Source organism: Schistocerca gregaria, chromosome 1, assembly GCF_023897955.1.
Source record: "Schistocerca gregaria isolate iqSchGreg1 chromosome 1, iqSchGreg1.2, whole genome shotgun sequence".
In the NCBI taxonomy this organism is placed as follows: domain Eukaryota; kingdom Metazoa; phylum Arthropoda; class Insecta; order Orthoptera; family Acrididae; genus Schistocerca; species Schistocerca gregaria.
The window spans coordinates 272,420,279-272,441,318 of NC_064920.1; the positions used below are offsets into that span (position 1 = coordinate 272,420,279).

Consider the following 21,040-nt stretch of genomic DNA (forward strand, 5'->3'; position numbering starts at 1 on the left):
ATAGTGTAGCCATACAAGAGTGTGTGTGTATGCCTGATAACTAGCTAAGTTTTCAGTCATATTTACGAGCTGTTGACAACTCAATGAACTGAAGGACTTTACAGTTTGGTGATTTGTTACCTTTACTCCTAAATTATTCACTACTTTTTGTCCCTAAACATGAACCAATGGTTAGATTTCATCTTGTTTTGTAACAGAATCATACTTCATTCCTCTGTAAAATGTACTGTAGCAACCTTTAGTTCATGTTTGTGGCACCCTTGGAGAATTAGCCAAAATATGTAAAGCCGATATACTACAATGCTACTTATGATCTCAGTAATAACAGTGAATGAGTGCTTAGCCTATGAAAAAAACCTTCTCATAATGATTCCTGTACTACAAAATTTCATTTGTGTTTTCTCTCTGCCAAATCTGTCACTTTTATGACTTTTAACAGTGCTAAGCTGTCCAATGCTGCACTAATATTGTTACTTAGCCAAGTGAAAGCAGTATTACTAGTACAGTAATGAAAATTTTGTAGATTATGAAAATTTTATCTGTACCTTCTGATCTGAACACTGCACAAACTCCTGATGCTTTGGCTGTGGACTTCATGACAGTGATCAAAACAGTTCAAAAAGCAATCATCCCCTTCCATGCCTCACAAAAAAGACAGAATAGCCTTCTCATTTAACAAAAAACAGAATGTCAGTTATCTGTCACATATTGAAAACAGGTTGACATTCAAATGAAACAAGATTTTATATGAAATATTTTGTTTTGAAAAGAAAAAAATGGAAAGACCAGGATGGAATAACTAAAATATGGAAAGGATAGATAGTGGCTCACTACATAGAGGAGTTATTGAATTGCAGACAGGCACAATGAAAGAAATTGATACAGCTTTTGGATGAAGTCCTACTTGCAAAACAGAAAACAAGCAGATATTTACACAAGCATAAATCACACAAACAGATATAAAAACAACACACATAAACATGATCACTGTCATGAACAGCACTCTGATTCATTGTGCCTGTCTGCAACTCAACACTTCCTGCATGCAGTGAAAAGTAATCTATCCTTTCCATATCATCATTTGAAAAAGAAAACATCATATCCACAAGTATGCCTGAAGTAGTAGCAAAATTGAAACAAATAATGCCCACTTTTAATTTTTGATTCCTATTTTTGCATATTAATGGAAACTTCATGTAATGTAACATTTCAAAGCTTAGTATGCTCAAATCATAAAGATAACTTTTCTTCACAGTGCATTTTTGAGAAAGTATTTAAATGAATAGACAAGCATACATTACCAATTGGATGACGGAAACCAATGAGAGTAAATGTCTGTCTAGAAGCACTTGTATTAATCACATTTTTAGTCTGAGGTTAACATTTGACAATTTACCTTGAAGCTGAAACTTCTTTATTTACATAGTGTACATTCAAAGGTTTTATTTGATGCCTTGTTACATCTTGCTAGAAGACCATGCAAATGACCTGTCTTCATATGTTCTCATGGCATGAGCTGGTATGAGCCAAGAACTCAGATAATTCTGTCTGCCCCTTTTAGTTTATAGAGAATAGTGTTTTTGTTATTATTTCATCAGTGCTCTCTGAATAAACCTGGTATCGTTCTTCCTTTTGAACCTTTTGTTAAAAAATAAATAAATAAAAAAAATTACAGTGAAATGTTCTGAAATGGGCATGTAGAGAGTACATTCTTTGAAAAAGGCTCTTATTACTTTCTTATTGACTGACTTTGTAGCACATGCCTGTGGTTGGAATCTGATAAAAGACACAAAGATTTTGGTGCAGTCAACATGTAGATATTGCATATTCTTTGGAAATTTTTTCCTCCCTATACCAGAGATTGTAATGTCACTTTCTGTCAAGGATGAAGTGTTATTCTGTTATGTTTCTATTAATTTTTTTGCAGGTTTGGTAACTAAACTGGTATCTGCAGATATTCCTATAAATGGGAAAAAACCATTACTAATAAATAGTGTTGATGTTGCCCGTGATGGTACTGTCTACTGGAGCCATTCTTCATCAGATGTAACTCTGCAAGATGGTGTATATACTTTGTTGGGAGATGGGAGTGGCAGGTATTCTTTCATTAAATGTAGGCTTCTCTTTGAATAGTGACAAAGGCTGAAGCTACATAATATCACGGTACAACCAAGTGATTTGCAAGAGTTTATTTTGTATTCATTTATATGCATTTCAACATCTTGAATGCAACATTGGAGTACTGACTGATAGTGTAAGGTTCATGTGAGATTGGGGTATCATGGCAGTGTGTTTATGAAGTGTCAGAAGTCATCATAATAAACATTTAGGGGCAGCTGACGTATGGCAGTATGCTATATTTATGTGTTATGTCATATAAACATTTATGGTTGTTTATTTTGTAGATTTCTTATTATTTTCTGTGCACTTTAGCATTTCACGTTGTTTAATTACTGCCAGATTAACTAGTATAAGTGCCTATAAAATGTCACGAGAGGAGACAATCACTCTCCCTGTAGGCCCTGTAGAAGACATGTTGAGTAGCACACATATTCATATACAAAAGTGTTAAGCTTAGCTTTTAAACACACATTTTATCAAAGCTCATCCACATCATGTACACACTCACACACACACACACACACACACACACACACACACACAGACTCTGTGATGAGAAGAAAACAAAAGAAATTATGGTGCAACAAAGTAAGAGAAAGAGGGAGAGATAGAGTGGTAGCTAAATAACAGATCGGAAAAAATAACACTGCAAAAACAGGGAAGAATACTAGTGAATATGGACCCCAGAGCCCAGGCATCGTATTAGGATGTCACAAAATTATGAAAAGAGCACTACTCATGAATGAATATTCAAAGTAGTGGTGTAGAGACTATGTTCTAAAACTGAAGAATCAGACTCTCCAAAGCATCATTGTTTTGATAGATGATATACAACACTCAAATTATTCACAGAACCCCAGAACACAACACTAATACAGTAAAACAATGCTTGCTCAGTTCAGAAAGTGTTACCCTTCCCCTGGAAGGGCAATTCTACTTTTCACTTAATTTCAAACAACATTTGGTGCAAAAACACCTTGCTTCCTTTCAGAGACACCTGTGTCTGAAAGGTGGATCCAGACAGGGAAGTGGTCACTTGAATGCCAAGTCATTGACCATTTCCCAGTGAGAAGGATCTATAAGGGCAGGAGAACAGGAAGCAAGATCTATGGGCAAAATGACCCAATGACAGTGCTAAATTGTGTGCTACCACCAGGATTAAAATGGCATAACTTTTCTGACACAACGATGTTTTTGATAGCTTGACCCCTGCAGCAAGTCAGTGTACATCCCTATAGCACATTGTGTGCATTAAAATCTTCTACAAGTAGGAAGGATTGCAGAAGTTGTGAAATCAGCTCATAACGAGCCACTCTAGCCAAAATTTTGTTGAGTGACAGTTTTCACACTACAAATTGTAACACTGAATGAAATATACACAGTGACACCGACTGCCTGAATATATGTTCTGAGAAAGACAGAGGTTGAGTGGTAAGTATTGTTCACAAAGGCAGTCACTCCATCTTTATCCCACTGTCCATTGAGGTCATTCTTTTGATGGAGTTTGTATCCCCTGAGCACAAGGGTGTCACTGTGTTTAAAATGTGTTTTCTGTGGACACAGATGGAGGGGTCTCCCCTGCGCCAACAGTTTCAGCTCCTCCATATGTGTTCTGTACCCATTAATGTCCTGTTGAAGTACAGGAGTCATTTATCTGGGAGGTTCATGCTGTTCCCATGCTCTTCTTCATGTAGGAGAGCCCACTTCAGAAGGGGGAGAACTAAGAGGTATCAAGGCTTCATTGAACCAAACATCAAAGTCCATGGTTGAGTCATCATCCTCTTGAGTGTTTCTGGATATGATGGTCCACCTGCTTTGATTCCACTTGCTGGACAGCACGATTCTCCTTAGTCTTCTCCTTGAGATTTGATGACACCAATTTTGGCTGTGGTAAATTAATTTTCAGCAATTGGCCTTCCAATGTGGCATCCATGCCAGTGGCAAAAGCAGTGCTTGTCATTGGAGTTTGCATGGAGACAGCCCCTCAGTTTCATCAGCATTGCTATTTTGCATGCGTGTTTGCAAGAGCATTTCTTCATATCAGCATCTGTTGGTGATGTCTTTGTGGAAACATTTAGTCACCTTCAATTTCTGGTTTTTCTTTTCTTCTTTGAATATCCTACACTCTCTGCTCCAAATTGAATGCAGACCTGAGCAATAACACAAAGTTTATAGGAGCCAGAAGTAGTTCCTTCAGCATGGGTGGCCATACAACAACTGTTCTCCCTCTAAAGCACACCTTAAGACTGAAGGGTTTTTAGCGAGGTTCATTCTGTCTTCCCAAGTGAAATGGTTAATCCAAGATTCCTGGTCCATGTAACACCGTATATTCCACTGCAGCACCACATGGTGGTCAGTGAAGTATGCCCAGAAGTTACAGTGGCAGGGGGCTGGCGGCACTAACCAGTCCAGCTCAGGAAATCCATGTTTACCTAGCCTGTATCCAAGAACAAATGAATTATAAGCTCCCTGCAGTGCTTGGCATTTGGCACAACCTGTTGGGCATATGTGGCTTATCAAATGCCATGGACACAGTGAGCAAACTCCCCCCCCCCCCCCTTCCCACTGTTGTGGGCACAATTGACATTTGTCTTCTGGTTCCAGTGTATTCTTTGTCATTTGAAATCTTAATTTATCTCTAAAAATGCTTTACATATGGAGTGCAAAGCTCTTTGTCCTTCTGTGAAGCTCTTAACCATTTTCTTTGAGACTGAGATTTCTGAAACTGATGGATAAGTCTGTACATGAGTGACCTATGAGTTCAATAAGTAATGCAACACATTTTTTTCTGAAAGCAGTTTGGTTTTATTCAGGAATCCAATACACCATATTTATTATTATCTATTCCTTTGGCCACAAAACCCTATTTTTCAACTTGATCTCCATTCATTGCGATGGCCTTATGGCACCTTGCTGGGAAGGCCTGTACGCCTGCATGGTACCACACAATTAGTCGATGTTGGAGCCAACTTCTTGCTTCATCAATAACCTCCACCTCATCCATCTACTGCTTCCCATGGAGTGCATCCTTCATTGGGTCAAACAGATGTACCTTCATTACTCTTTATGGCCTTTTGTCAGGAGGAAAGGAACCCACCGGGCACACACCTTTGAGTACCCCAACTGGTGGACGAGTGTGTCAGCACTACCAACACAGACGACCAGCTGAGCAGTGAGGTGTTTGATTGTGATCCATCAGTTGTATTGAATGAGAGTGTCTGTACATTCCAACATTGCAGGTGTCACAGCTGTGTGTGGCTGGCTGCATACAGAGAGAGAAAAGGTTTGCAAGACTTTGTTGCTGTGATGATAGATGCCTCGCTCAAAGCCTCATCATGCATTTGTTCTCTTCAAGGTCTGTGTAGACATTCTGCCAGTGCCTATGTATAACTGTGATTCTCTGGTTTTCCACCAAAAGAAACTCAATGACAGCTTTCTGCGCACCTCCTGTTACAGACATCATTTTGCAGGCTATGTATAGTGCCACTACATGCAGGAACTTCATGAAACTACGGGGGTGGAAGCAGGTATATTCCATGATGGTCATCAAGTTTGACATTTTTTCAACCAAAATTGGCCAAGAAAAAAAAATTGCATTTCTTACTGAAAGCCCTCATAACAGTAAATGATAATACAGGGTGATTATAATTAAAGTTCCAGTTTCAAAACACCGGGAAAAAGAACCACTGCTCAAAATGATGTCAAATTTGAATGGAATGTTATGAAGAAGGGGGGAAATGTTACATGGTGGGGAAATTAATGAAAATTTTCCCACTAGATGGTGGTGTAAGAATCATAAGGTTCAGCTATGAGGTGCACATTAAACCAACCATACTGTGCAATTATATGACAGCACAGGTTTGGCATTCAGTAGTTGTAGCACTTTAGCTAGGTAAGCTCATCCACCAAAGCAGTTTAATTGTACAGAGGCAAGAAACCACATAAAAAGCAACAATGAAATCAGGTTTTAATTATCATGAAATTGGCACAAGACATGTTCTGTACATTGTCCACCATTTTCTGCCACAAGTTGAAATTGAGGAACAGCATCTTCCACAACAGATCGGAGTGTCTCAGGGGTCCTGTTCAGAAAGCATTGTGCAATGCGTGTCTTCAGTTCAGCTATGTTTGTAATCAGAGCACTGAATGCAAAATCTTTCAGGTAACTTCAAAGCCAGAAGTTACACGGATCGAGATCAGGTGATCTGGGTGGTCAGGCTGTAGGGAAATGGTGGCCGATAATTCTAGCATTTTCTAAATGCCTCTGCAGCAGCTGCTTCACTGGCTGTGCAACATGGGGAGGAACGCCATCTTACATAAAAATGATCCCACCTGCACATTCATGAAAAATATGGCCCTATGATACTGATGACATCAATTCACACCACCCTTTGCAGATGAAGGGGTACCAGTTGATGTGTGAGTGGATTTTCTGTTTGCCATATCCTGCAATTCTGCATGTTTACATGTCCCTAGAGATGGAAATGGGCTTTTTCCGTCCACAGAATGTCCATGGCCATTCATTATCCACTTCCATGCAGACAAGAAACTCTAGAGCAAACATTTGTCTTATTGACGGGTCCTGAACATGGGTGATTTTGTATGGATAATAATGCAGGATGTTTCAGGGAATTTTGTGCACATGTTCATAAGCATATCTAAAGTTCAGGCAATTCCCCATGCACTGCATGATTGCACACCTCCACTCGACCCCTCCTGTAGTGCTGTGGCTACATCTTCTACTGATGCTGTATCAGTTGTTTTTCTCCCTCTGCCATATTACACTTGAAAAGTACATGTCTTTTTGAATTTTGTAATCATTTTCTCCAGACCCTTAGCAGACAACAGACTGACAGCTTTACTCATACCCATCTGGAACTTCTGCAAAGCTACTATGACACAGTCACCCTTCTTGTACAAGGCCTTTACTAGCAGCACGTGATCCTGCATTCAGACAGTTATGCTAAGCATCTCAGATGCAAACTGAGAAAAAGCTATGTACCCTGCATCTTTTGTTGTGCCTATTGTGCTGCTTACAGTTCTGTCTAGTGGTAAAATTTTCATTAAGTTTTATTTTGTTACTGTAACGTTTCCCCCTACTTTTATAATATTCCATTTAAATTTCACAGCATGCTGAGTAGTGGTTCTTTTTTATTTTGTTTTGAAACTGGAACTTTAATTATAACCACCATGTATTTTCCTCTCTACAATCCATGCTGGCTATTACTTATAAAAATTTTTCCAGGGTTCTGTATTTCAGAGTTCATGAACAGCTTGATAGGCTACTACGTGAATATCAAGGAGGCTTTCGTCCAGGACGAAGCTGTCCTGATCAAATTATTAGTCTCAAATGGATAATGAAACATCAAAGGGTCAGGAACAAGAAGGTAGTGATCACCTTTGTTGATTTTAAAAAAGCCTATGGTAGAGTAAGGTTCAGAGATGAATTCTCTGAACCTTTTGAGATTCACACTGACCTTCAACAAGATGAAGGATGATTGTCTCCATTATTGTTTAGTTGTGAGCGGGAGAAAATCATCCATGAATGGAACAAGATATGCCCACCATCTGGTAAGAGTGGAAGAAAGATTCGACTTAACTGTCTTGCATTTGCAGATGGTTTGGCATTGTTAGTAAACAATACTGATGAAGCAAAGGTTCAGATAGAACAACTAGAACAATTAACAGCAAAGGTTGGATTGCAAATCTTGTTTGAGGAAACAGAAATGATGCCCAGCTTCCCAGTTGACATATTCCATATCATACTCCATAATGATCAAAAAATTAAAACAGTAAAAAAGTTTAAATATCTTGGAGAGATTATTACCTGGAATGCTAATGAAAGAGCATTAATAGGAAGTAGAACATTAAAACTACAGCGAGCACAGAGAACCACATGGCCAACCTACAAAAGACGATCTCTCTCAATAAATGCTAAATTTCGACATTACTCCTCCATCATTAAACTGGAAGCAACGTATGCAAGTGAAACACTATTCAAACAAAATACTCAAGCAACAACTGACAAATTTCAGAAAGTTGATAGAAGAGTACTCCAAACAATTATCAGTAAAAAACATTAAGTTAATGGGCAGTGGATACTTTTGCACAATTCAGTAGTGTACAAAGAAAGTGAATCCATTATTGATACAATGCAGAAAAGAAGAATTGCATTTTTGGCCACATATCTTGCTTACCAAATACTGGAATCTTGAAGCAACTTTTTGACTACTTCTGGAACAGTAAAACCAAAAACATCTGGTTTAAAGGAGTACAAAGTGATCTGGATGAATTGAACATCACCACACACCAAATTCAACTCAAAGAAGAGAAACTGACATTCAAGCCATCAGAACAGAAAAAGTATTTCATATCTTCAGAAGAACAAGCAAGCAGATCACAGTGAACAAAGAAATTTTGGGAAACGAAGAAATTGCTGACTTCTAAGACTCAAACTCAATTGTAGACTCTATTGTATTATGTTTGATTTTAGTGCTCCAATGTGGGCATAAACTATGTAACTAAATAAATACCGTCCATTCTATGTTGAGTGTTATGTTCTGTAAAGACTTGTTGTCATCATCACACAAATTCTGTGCTAATAAAGGACCAGACTTATCTCTACCTTAATCCGTCCTAACTGTTCCCCCAATTTGGCATGCAGATGGATTTCATATGCCGTCTGAATCAATTTTTTGTCACATTGTTCTTGCAATTTTACCCTTCACTACAAGTACCTTGTTGAATCTCGCATTGAAATCATACCTTGTGGAATATCACATTGAAATCATTGATGTGAGGAATTACCATGAGAAAGAGGTGGCATCTGAAGCTCCGCACTCCATGGAATGACAAATACCCTGCAATATTATATTGACATGAATAACAATTGCCAGCAAACATGATAGCACAAGTATTAATCAATATTAGCCTGTCAGTAATGAAGCTCTACAACACTTTAACTAGGATCATGATGACACCTAGGATCCTCTCATCCAGTGCTTTTGCATCTGCAAACCTGCTCTCTCACAAGCATGTATTTCCCGCTATACATCTGGCTTTACCTTCTGCTAAATTTTATCACTTGTTTTTCAAGTCTCTTCACTTCCATAACCTGATAACCTGCCTTAGTATTTTTATATACGTCCTTCTCTTTTATATACTCTTCTCTTGTAAATAGTTCTTTTTTTATATACTTCCTTCTCTTTTCCTGGCTCCGTACCCCATTCTCTCTCTCTCTCTCTCTCTCTTTTATGGAAAAAAGTATAGGTAAGGGTGGGTTACAAATCCCTTTCCGGCCTCCTCTTGTGATTGGTTCTTCCTTCCCATTATTTCTTTTCTTTTCTTTTACAGTCTCTGAGTGTCTGTTTACATTTTTGTTCCTGTTTTCTTCAGTCTTTATCCCTGACATGTGAAATGCACTCAGTCTCAAAGCAATTTCCTGTATCCTCAGGTTTTTGAATGACATTCTATATTTAATTTCTTTTTTGCACTATCATGATGCATCTTTGGTGTCATTGCTTAAAATAGGTTTTCCAATATATGTCTTCCCCTTCAGCCTTCAGTTTTTACTGTCTTTAGCTCCCTATAGTACAAGTGCAGCTATTCTCTACTATTTTAAATATGTCACATCATCCAATCTGTTCTTCTAGCTAGTGGCTTCCAGTTACTCCTTTCTTTGCCAGTTCTGCAGAGAACCACATCATTTCCTATCTTATGAGTCCACTTAATTTTCAGCATCCTTCTATAGCACCATATCTCAAATGCTTTGGTTCTCTTCTTTTCTAATTTTTCCACGGTCCATGATTTACTTTATATAATCCTGTTCTCCGTATGTATATCCTCAGAAATTTTTCCTCATATTGATGCCTATGTTTAATAATAATAGACTTCTTTTAGCAAGTAGTGTCCTGTTTGCCAGTGCTAGTCTGCTTTTTTAATCCTCATTACTTCTTCTGTCATGCATTATTTTGCTTTCCAGGTAGCATAATTTCTTTACATTGTCTACTTCATGGTCATCAATTTTTATGTTAATTTTATCACATACTAAGGAGTAGCAAAACTAGTGGCTAGAGAATCAAGTATAGAAATCTGCCCCTCAACATTTTCATACTCCCCCCCACTCATGTCCCCGCCATATACTTCAACTGTCCCATATCATAAGACTTCAGTCCAAAGTAACATGCATGTCAAACCAAACCTAGAAACTATGCCATCAAACAATGCTGTCTGATACATATTGCATTACAAGGCACTCATTTGAAGATGACAGGATAACCTAGATCGACAGACAGTGAATTGCAATAAAGGTCTTACAGTCAGAAGTGGATGATGACTTCTTTTAAACAGTTTATGATGGCTGTGAAACTGTGTGCCAAGAAAGAATTTAGAAAATACTGTAGTGAAATAGTAGCTTGTCTGGAAAAAATGACATACTATCTTAGAGATGACGTGATTGACTTATATACTACTATTTTTATGTAAATTAGATGAAAGGCAACTACTCAACTATAGCTGAACAATGGATGGTGCGTAGAAACATTCAACAGAATATAGTATTTACATTAGATTTCGAGCTGGTGTTCTTTCTGTAGTAAAAGTGTACACATTCACATTCAAACACACTAGCTCACCGACACCCATAATGCCTGCAGCCATGATGAAACTGACTGTTGGTTATCAGTTATTGAGGGTAGTTGCTGGGTTGTTGGAGTTGGGGGAGGGGGTAGGGAAGGATGCACAAGTCAGGGGGGGGGGGGGGGGGGCATCGGAATGGTACAAGGGAGGCCTTTCAACAGATGAATCAGTGGCTGCACAACAAGACAGAATGAGTTCAGAGGGTATAGCTTATAGAAGGTAGAGAGAGGGAGGTGGGGGGGGGGGGGGGGGGAGAAATGAGGGTGCAGATGAAGGGAGAAACAGTGAGAGATGTGGAAGAAGAGAGGGTTGAAAATGGAGGAGAGAGGGGGAAGGGGGGGTTAAGGGGAGTATGGGAGAGAGAGAGAGAGAGAGAGAGAGAGAGAGAGAGAGAGAGAGAGAGAGAGAGAGAGAGAGAGAAAATATGCCCCTTGGGGGAGAGGGGGGGGGGCACTGTAGGAGAAGATACTACACAATCTAAATGGGAAAGGAATGGTGGGGGCAGAAGAGAGAAGGGAAAAGGCGAGGCAATGGGAAACAAGGTGGTGGATGTTTAGGTCAGCAGGATTGCAAGAGTGCAGGATATGCTGTAGAGACAAATCCCACAGTTCACAGAAACTAGTGCTGGAAGGAAGTATAAAAATGTCTCATGCAGTGAAGTAGCTGCTGAAGTCATTCGTGTTGTTGACCACAGAATGTTCAGCAATTGGATGGTCAAGTTCTTAGTTTGCATTTATTGAAAAGTATTGATCCTGACTTGGTGATGTGTTATGAATAGTCATATATGAGTTATAATTACATCCCACTGTGTTTGCCATTGTCGACTGCATTTAAAATGAGTTGTAGTTGTAAAGTTTCTGATGACCATAGATCACCTACACAAAACAGTTATTGCTGATTTGATGATTTTTTATGGCTCATCTAATGTGAATTATAATTACATGTGTAACACATTTTTTTTTTTTTTCACAGCTACATTTTAAATGAGTGTAGTCTATGTTTCACCAGTGGTAGTAATCCCATTCTGTGTAAGATAAGGCCATTTCATTATTTTTTAGACTTAATTATTTCAATGAGTCTTTTAACTGTGATGTCAGATACATTTTCACTTATCTCTTCTCAATACAGGTTGCTAAAGTATAGCCCCACAACGAATACAAGTGAAGTATTGCTTGAAAAGCTGCATTTTGCCAATGGTGTACTTTTATCAGACGATGAAGATTTTGTGTTGGTTTCTGAGACACTCAGTTCCCAAATTCGCAGGTACGAGGAAACAATATGCTTTTTTATACTGTAACTAGTATATCTAGAAATTAAAAAAAGAGTGCAAAAATCTGTAGCACACAGCACGAGATTATTGTTTTCATGTTTTGAAGTCCACGTAAAATGCAACTAAACAATGCTGAGAGCAGAAGAACCGAAATTAGGCGTATAAATAAACACTGTTAAGATTATCATGTGATTCATCTCTGTGATTTGATCAGGCTAATATCCTGTAGAGTGCACACTAATTGCTAGAAACTGTCACAAACCAGATGCAATTTGGAAACAGGAATAAGGTTCATACCAGGTGTTACTTAAAAGCAACAGACAGAAGAATTTTATAGCCATCATTCAGTTTTATTTTATTTATTTTTATATCCAGTCCATTGATGCAATGAATTCCTAAAATGTGGAATGAGTGAAGTTTTACATGGCAGAATTACAATGCTGTAAACAAAAGACCATGTAGCAGACTCCAATGATGTGATTTGAATATGAAATGACTTATTATAATTCATGCATATCTCAATTACACTAAATTAAAATATCTTACAATTGAAAATTAAGCACTTCATCAAGTTTTGCTGCATGCCAGATTGGATGAAGTTTTAGCTAATGTGTCATTTCTGAAATACATAGAACTACATCTGCTTAATTATTTATCTTAAATATTAACCAAGTAAATAAATAGATTCTTCAAAAACATATTTTTTCAATTGGCTATCAAATTGAGGTGTTGCATTAACAACACTTTTGATACCTGCACTTCACATGTAAATTGAATGAGTAAAAATCCTAAAAACTGGTACAATGGTACATACCCTCTGCCAAGCACTTAACAGTGGTCTGCAGAGCACAGATGTAGATGTAGAAGTGCACACTGCTGTGCTCAGATAAAGGACTCACTCCTGCACAAGTCTCACATTTGTTTTTTTGAAATGTTGTGCAAGCCATCTTTTGATCTTGTATTATGACTTTTTATAGGAACTATCTTTTAGGGAATAATTCTAATTATTACTTAAGGGAAAAGATTTATTGCAATATTGTTATAAGAATCTCTAATTTTCAGAAGAGAATCTCACATGAATATTGTGGACATACTCCACGAAGAATTCAGATTACTCATTTCTAAGCAACAAGAAATATTTTCAGATATTTTCCCCAAAGAATGATGTGATATAACAAATTGAATGAAAATACCCTAAGTATGTAGCTCTAATAGTATTCTTATCAGTAGTCAAAGCAAGTATGTGTAAAACAAGAGTTTGGCTTCTTTCTACTGAGAAATCAATATCTAATCTCACAAACGCAATTCTGATAGAACTCAACAAGAAAAATTGCCCTGTTGTTCTTTTTTGTGATCTTGCCAAGGCCTTCAGCTGTGTACCTTAAAAATTATACCAGCAGTACTAAAGTGTTTTGGAATTAAAGGCATTTTTGAAGTCATGTTATAACTCTACAGAAGAGATGACCACATAAACAAATGGTGCTACAGGTATAAGACTAAATTAAGAGTAGAGAATAAATTAAATGCAACATCTCAAAAGTTTTAGTGATTGGCTTACTCTGTTCATAATCTATAGTAGACTTTTCTCCTGCTCTACCTGCATACATGTATGTGTTATACAAAGTGCACAACTCCTATGAGTCCATCATTCCTTCCACCTCTCAGCCCATATGCTCTTCCCTCCCTCTTTTCTGTCCATCTACACCTCCCCCTCTTTCTGCCCGTCTCGTTCTCTCCTATCTCTGTCCATCTCCTCTTCCCAGTTCCTCTCTGTACATCCCCTCCTGCCCGTGCTGTCCTCTTCCCATTCCCTCCTACCTCCCTCTCTCTCCATCTCAACCTTCCCCCAGGTATTGCCAACCACATGTCTATTGTTGGGACGTATCAACACTATTCAGCCATGTCGCACATCCTTGTCAGATACATAATGAATGCAGCATTTGTACATAAGTATATGGGGATGGAAGCATAGGCCGGCCGTGGTGGTCTCACGGTTCTAGGCGCGCAGTCCAGAACCGTGCGACTGCTACGGTCGCAGGTTCGAATCCTGCCTCGGGCATGGATGTGTGTGATGTCCTTAGGTTAGTTAGGTTTAAGTAGTTCTATGTTCTAGGGGACTGATGACTACAGTAGTTGAGTCCCATAGTGCTCAGAGCCATTTGAACAATTTTTTTGGATGGAAGCATATAGCTATTTCACACTGGATGGATAAAATGATACAGTGTTTCAAACTGGGTAAATACAGTGGTCTATACCTGCACTAAGAGCATGGTGTACGTCCAGCAACCACACAATGTGGGGCACGCTCTGGGTGTATGATCACATTGCATTTAGTATTCTTACTATGATGTACTGATGGTCATCAACTTGGAAACGACACATTATTTGCTGCAGAAGGAAGGGAATGGATGGACATATGCTATGGGGGAGGCAATACATCCACATATGGCGGATTGCCTACCTGATCACCCATAAGGGACCTGACATGTAGGCTACCCTGCAGAGTTGGTGGATAATGCAGGTTGATGCTATTGTATGTCTGTATCTCTGCAAGTATTAGAGCTAGAGCGTTATAAATGCCACTGTGTTGGTTTCCTTGGGAGAAATGAGTTTGGGTGCCAAATTTGGTCCACTTTGGTCCAGGGGCATGGCAGGAGTTTTCAGATATATAAACATAGTCTCAGCTGCATATATATTAAGATAGTGATTTGCCAGTATGATGGACAACTCTTGAAAATGTCTGATGTTTGCACACCCATAGCAGACAGAGCCAGGGGAATAATGGGGCAAGTTTACAACTGGCTCACAGCAAATAGTTGACCTATAATCCTACAAAGACCTATAGTATGCAATTACAAACAATTAAAATGACATACACGTACCTGAAGTAGTGATCAATGGGCACACATTGGATAAGTCTCGATGTGTAAATTCCCTTGGCATACAGATGTGTAGTAAACTGTGGTGACACCAGCATGTGGATGACCTAACCAAAAGGATCACTTCTGACAGCTTTACACTTAGAAGTCTCAGTCATTGTGTGGACCTCCAGTTGGGCTTGCTAGCATACTTTTACACATTTCTTTCCTGTGGCATAATCTTCTGAGACAACACAACAAAGCTCAAAGAAGTGTTTATTCTATAAAAGTGCTTGGTAAGGATAGCATGTAAAATTTATAACCATACATCTTATTGCCTTGGGACCTTGGGATTCTCTTCTGGGATCTTGGGATTGTCCACAGTTATGTCCCAATACATTTACCCCTAACTGTATTCGTGGTTAATAACAAGAGTGAATTTAACCCTCAAGCAGGCGCACCTCTGTATAAAGTGCGCCAACCGCAAAGAAAATTGTCCTGCACAGTTCCATTGTTGTTTAACGATAGCAAGCCCCTATCTATTCCTGCATTATTATTTCAGATAGCACAGTGAGAAGTTGTGTTGTCATAGGTTCTTGTGAGTTACAGTTATTTAAAATAAAATGCGAGTGTGTCATCTTAGTGTACAAAATACGCCACATTTTGAGTCATGTAAGTAATTTTTCCTTCACTTTTATTTTGTTCCTTTTTAACTGAATCAAATGATCACACGTAACAAGCAGGTATATCACTGTGTGGGGCGAGATCAAAGCTGACAGACAATGAGCTTTATTGGATCCTCAATGGGGATCCAGTGTTCAGCCTTGTATCAGACAACAAAAACGGTGACAACTCTGAAGAAGAAGAGGAATTTATCACATAAAGTGACCATGATTCAGATTCTGATCAAGTCCACAATTCAGATGATAACTGTGAAGAGCCACGCTCCACTGGTGATATTTTTATTGGGAGGGACAGAACAAGTAAATGGAATAAAATATGTCCTAATGTCGCTTGAAAAACAGAAATAAAATATTGTGAAAATATTCCATGGTCCTGCATGTGTTACATATACATTCAATCTAAGAAAGAATGTGTACAATATTCCAGAGAAAGAGATGCTATAAAACTACAAGGTGTGAAATAATGGCATCATTGGGATTGCTGTAACTCAATAGGACTAAAAAAGCAAACCACACAAATGTCATTGAACTGTGGACAGCAGATGTTACTGGTATGGAGATTATGAGAGCTGTGATGAGGCACAGAAGATTTCTGTTCCTTTTATGATGTATCTGTTTTGACGACAAGCGTACAAAGCCAGAAAGAATAGTAACTGATAGACTTGCTGCAATAAGGCAAATATTGGATGCCTCTATAGTGAACTGCAAGAACGCTTATAATGTAGGACAATTTGTGACAGTAGACAAAAAAGTGCAAGCTTTTCGAGGTCGCTGTTCTTTTGTTTAGTATATCCCAAACAAACCAATGAAGTACGGGATAAAGAATATTGTTTCAGAAGATGCTAAAACATTCTTCACTAGTAATATTGAAGTATATTGTGGAAAACAACGTAAAGGACTGTGGTATTGTAGGAAGCCTAGTTACCCACACTGAAGGCTGAGGAAGAAGTATTACAATGGATAATTGGTACACTAGCTATTCCTTAGCCAACTCCCTTTTGAATAAGCGACTAACATGCATCAACACGTTGAGAAAAAACAAACGCAAGATCTAACAAGAATATTTACCTGGGAAATGTAGGGCTATCCACTCCTTTTTATTTGGTTTTCAGAATGATAAGACACTAGTTTTGAATGTGCCGAAACAAAACAAGGCAGTTATATTACTTTCCGTACAATTTTGGAACCATTGATGAAGTTACATGTAAACTAGAGATAGTTTTGGATTGAAATATAACAAAGGAAGGAGTCAACACACCACATCAACTGGGAGGTGCGAGTTCTGTTACATGGATGACAAGAAGCTGGCGATTGGTTGTATCCTATGGATATAGCAAGAATCAATAGTCAAATGATTTTTCATGCAAATGAGGCAAATCCAAAAAAGAAGATAAGATTTTTTAAAAAGATTTAGCACAGTCTCTTATGAAGTCTCAACTAGTTGTAAGAGTTGATATACCTTCACTTCCTGCCAACACTGCAACTTTCCTTGTGGTTACAAAGATCAATATGTTGAAAGAACTGAAGAGCCTACCAACAAGAAAAGAGGTCTGTGTGTGACATGTAGACAAGCAAGAAACACATCTACTACCTTAAGGTGTAACTCATGCCATAGCTTTGTTTGCAAAGGACATGTAAAAACAGTGCATACAGTGAGAAGTGTCAAGCATTTCCCGAAAATGTGCGAGACAACTAACTTTGTAGATGGAAGGAACTTTGTGATAACTGATACTTCTTCAATATATAAAGCCTTTGTCCTTTTATATTGCAATGAAAGGGTGTTTTTGTTCAGTATGTATTTAAAGAAGTGTTGTAATATATTGATATGTCAGCTGCAGTAATAAAATGATATGAAAGATTCTGATTTGTTTAACCAAATAGTAAATTGGCAATGTAATATAAGTTCCCTATATTGTTGTTTAAATTAACTAAAATTAAATTGTGATTTAGCTCATACATGTTTTCCTTGCTAACATAATGACAGCTTTTGACTACATGTGTACAAAGTGCACAGAGCTCCTGCTGATGTTATGAAAATCCCATTCTTCTTTAAACATTTGTGTCAACATTTTGCAATCATGACTTATTAAACAGATGGTTTTGTAGTATTCATACCTGACAGCACATGGCTTCTCTGGAATTAGATGAGTGTTCTTCATGTAGTCTGAGCAGATTTTGCCTGTCTCATATATATTACACACCAGGCTCTCTCTCCCAAGGATCTCAACAATTCTGAAGGAATATGAGGTACTCCAGGGGCTTTGTTTCTGCTCAAGTCAATCAGTGCTTTGATAAATTCTTCTCCCAATATCATTTTTGCCATCTTATCTTCATCTAAGTGCTCTTATCTTTATATAATATTGTCCCCAAGTTTCTTTCTGTTATGTACACTGTCAACACTGATCAGCCAAAACATTATGACCACTGCTAACTATGGCCTTGCAAGTCACCTGGTGGCATTGCTGGCACTTGACACAGTAACAAAAGTATGTAAGTGCAGCAGACATGGGCAGGTGATCATTCTAGTGAGGATATGGATTGCAAATGGGAAATACATTAAGCTAAGCAACTTTGACAAAGGGCAGATTATTATTAAGCAGACCCTATGAACGATTACCTTGAAAACGATGAAATTGGTTGAATGTTCATGTGGTTATGTTGTGAGCTTTTACAGAAAGAGGCAGAAGGACAGTGAAACTACCACTAGGTGCTAAATGGTTGGATGTTGATGACTATTCACAGAACATGGGGTTAAGAGGCTTCTCTGCTTTGTAAAGTGGGATGGACAGCGGCCCATAGCATCTTTGCTGAAAGAGCACAATGCTGGTGAAAGCACTATCCATTTTTCATTCATGGGGAACTAGTGATGCGGCTGTTCCCAGCGGAGGTTCGAGTCCTCCCTTGGGCATGGGTGTGTGTGTTTGTCCTTAGGATAATTTAGGTTAAGTAGTGTGTAAGCTTAGGGACTGATGACCTTAGCAGTTAAGGCCCATAAGAATTCACACACATTTGAAATTTTTTTGAACTAGTATGTTGAACTTTTTGAAAAAAATTTCTGCCATTTGAATGTAAATTACTGTTCATTTAATTCACACTGCTTTGCTTTATAGTCATTCTCAAGTGCATGTCACATTGAAAATTAATAACACTTGTTATCATACAGTGCAGGGCATAGGAACAATAAGTCATTGATTATTTGAAAACATTACTTTCACTATCTTTAATAAGAGTACAGAAATATGAAATTAATGTTATTTGGGTAATACTGCAATATGTGGTTTAGGTACGTAATGTAGTACACTCATGTGCCATATTTGAAAATGTATATATAATGTATTATGTTTGGTACAAATCTTCACATGCTATGAGCAGTAAGACTACATTAATATGAATTTAATGGATATTCATGTAATATTGAAGTATTTGGTTAGGTAGAAAATATACACTGAAGAGCCAAATGAACTGGTACACCTGCCTAGTATCATGTAGGGCCTCTGCAAGCACACAGAAGTGCTGCAACATGACATGGCATGGACTCAAATAATGTCTGAAATAGTGCTGGAGAGAGCTAACACCAAGAATCCTGCAGAGCTGTCCATAAACCCGTAAGAGTACGAGGGGGTGGAGATCTCTTCTGAACAGCACATTGGAAGGCGTCCCAGATATGCTCAAGCAGAAGTATTTAAACTCATAAGAGTGTTCCCGTAGCCACTCTGTAGCTATTCTGGATGTGTGGGGTGTCGGACTGTCCCGCTGGAATTGCCCACATCCGGAATTGCCCACATTTGTTGGAATGCACAATGGACATGAATGGATGCTGGTGATCAGACAGAATGCTTACGTATGGGTCAGGGGTCCCAACTGCACATGTACCACACCATTACAGAGCCTTCACCAGTTTGAACAGTCCCCTGCTGACATCCAGGGTCCATGGATTCATGAGGTTATCATCATTGTATTGTGTATTAAACAGAGGACCTAGAAATGAGAGAGAGCCTTCGTCCCGCCATAGCCCTCAGTGGTTCAAAACCCAAAACAGGCCACAGCAGTCCACCCATTCCACCGCCGCCCCACACCGACCCCAGGGTTATTTTTCAGACCCCTCGCCTCCCCCCGTCCCCCCTTCCCTCCCTCCGGGGACGTCTCATACCAGACGAATGTAACCCCAAATGTTTGCGTGGCAGAGTAATTACAGTGTACACGTATGTGGAGACAGTGTTAGCACAGCAGTTGCTGACATAGTGTAACTGAGGTGGAATAAGGGGAAGCAGCCTGCATTTGCCGAGGTAGATGGAAAACCACCTTAAAAACCATCCACAGGCTGGCGGGCACACTGGACCTCGACACAAATCCGCCGAGCAGATTTGTGCCAGGGACCAGCACGCCTTCCCGCTTGGGAAGCAGCGCGTTAGGCCTCACGGCTAGCTGGATGGGCTAGGTTATCACTATACCCGTATACAATTTGAAATGAGACTTGTCTGACCAGGCAGCATGTTTCCAGTCATCAACAGCCCAATGCAAGTGTTGATGGCCCAGGCAAGGCGTAATGCTTAAGTGTTGTGCAGTCATCAAGGGTACATGAGTGGGTCTTCAACTCCGAAAGCCCATATCGATGATGTTTCATTGAATGGTTCACATTGATGACCCAGCATTGAAATCAGCAGCAATTTGTGGAAGTATTGCACTTTTGTCACATTGAACGATTCTTTTCAGTCATCATTGTTCCCGTTCTTGCATAATGTTTTTCTGGCCACAGCAATGTTGGGGATTTGATTTTTTACCAGATTCCTGATATTCACAGTACACTCGTGAAATGGTCGTGCAGGAAAAATCCCCACATCATCACTGCCTTGGAGATGCTGTGTCCCATTGCTCATGCACTGACTGTAACACCACATCCAAACTCACATAAATCTTGACAGCCTGTCAGTGTAACAGCAGTGACTGATGTAATAACTGTGCCAGACATTTCTTGTCTTATATAGGCTTTGCCGACCACAGTGCCATATTCTATCTGTGTGCATGTCTCTGTATTTCAACACACATACCTATACCAGTTTCTTTGGCACTTCAGCGTAGCTTGGTGGAGTACCATGTTATACCCGCCCTCTCTCTCAACCCAGTACCCAATTCCCACCTCCAAATCCCCTTTCAACCTCCACTCCTCCCCCCCCCCTCTTTCCCTCCCCCTACAGCCCCACATTTTGAAACTGGAACTTTTATTTATGGACACCCAGTACTTACTTCTCAAACTGACTCACAAAATTACCTAAAATAATACAAAGAGAATAGAAATTGTGTCCCTATAACCAACAGTTTGATTCAGTTCACTTTTCAACATGACAAAACATATATTTTTACTTATCATAACATTGTTACATAATTACTGGCTATAATAAGGGAAGGGGATAGAAACTGTCTCAAATAATTACATTACTTCACTGAAATTAGATTACTACCTTCGTAAAATC

At 38.9% G+C, this 21,040-nt stretch overlaps 1 protein-coding gene across 1 annotated transcript in view; it reads left to right on the forward strand.

Annotated features, from left to right (window-relative positions):
- The window catches only part of LOC126340575 (adipocyte plasma membrane-associated protein Hemomucin-like), a 90,500-nt gene that overhangs the window by 60,100 nt on the left and 9,360 nt on the right, over positions 1-21,040 (forward strand). Inside the window, exons 5-6 of the mRNA XM_050001700.1 lie at positions 1,928-2,096; positions 11,887-12,021. Of these exons, the coding sequence (XP_049857657.1) occupies positions 1,928-2,096; positions 11,887-12,021 (304 nt within the window). The remainder of the gene's footprint in view (positions 1-1,927; positions 2,097-11,886; positions 12,022-21,040) is intronic.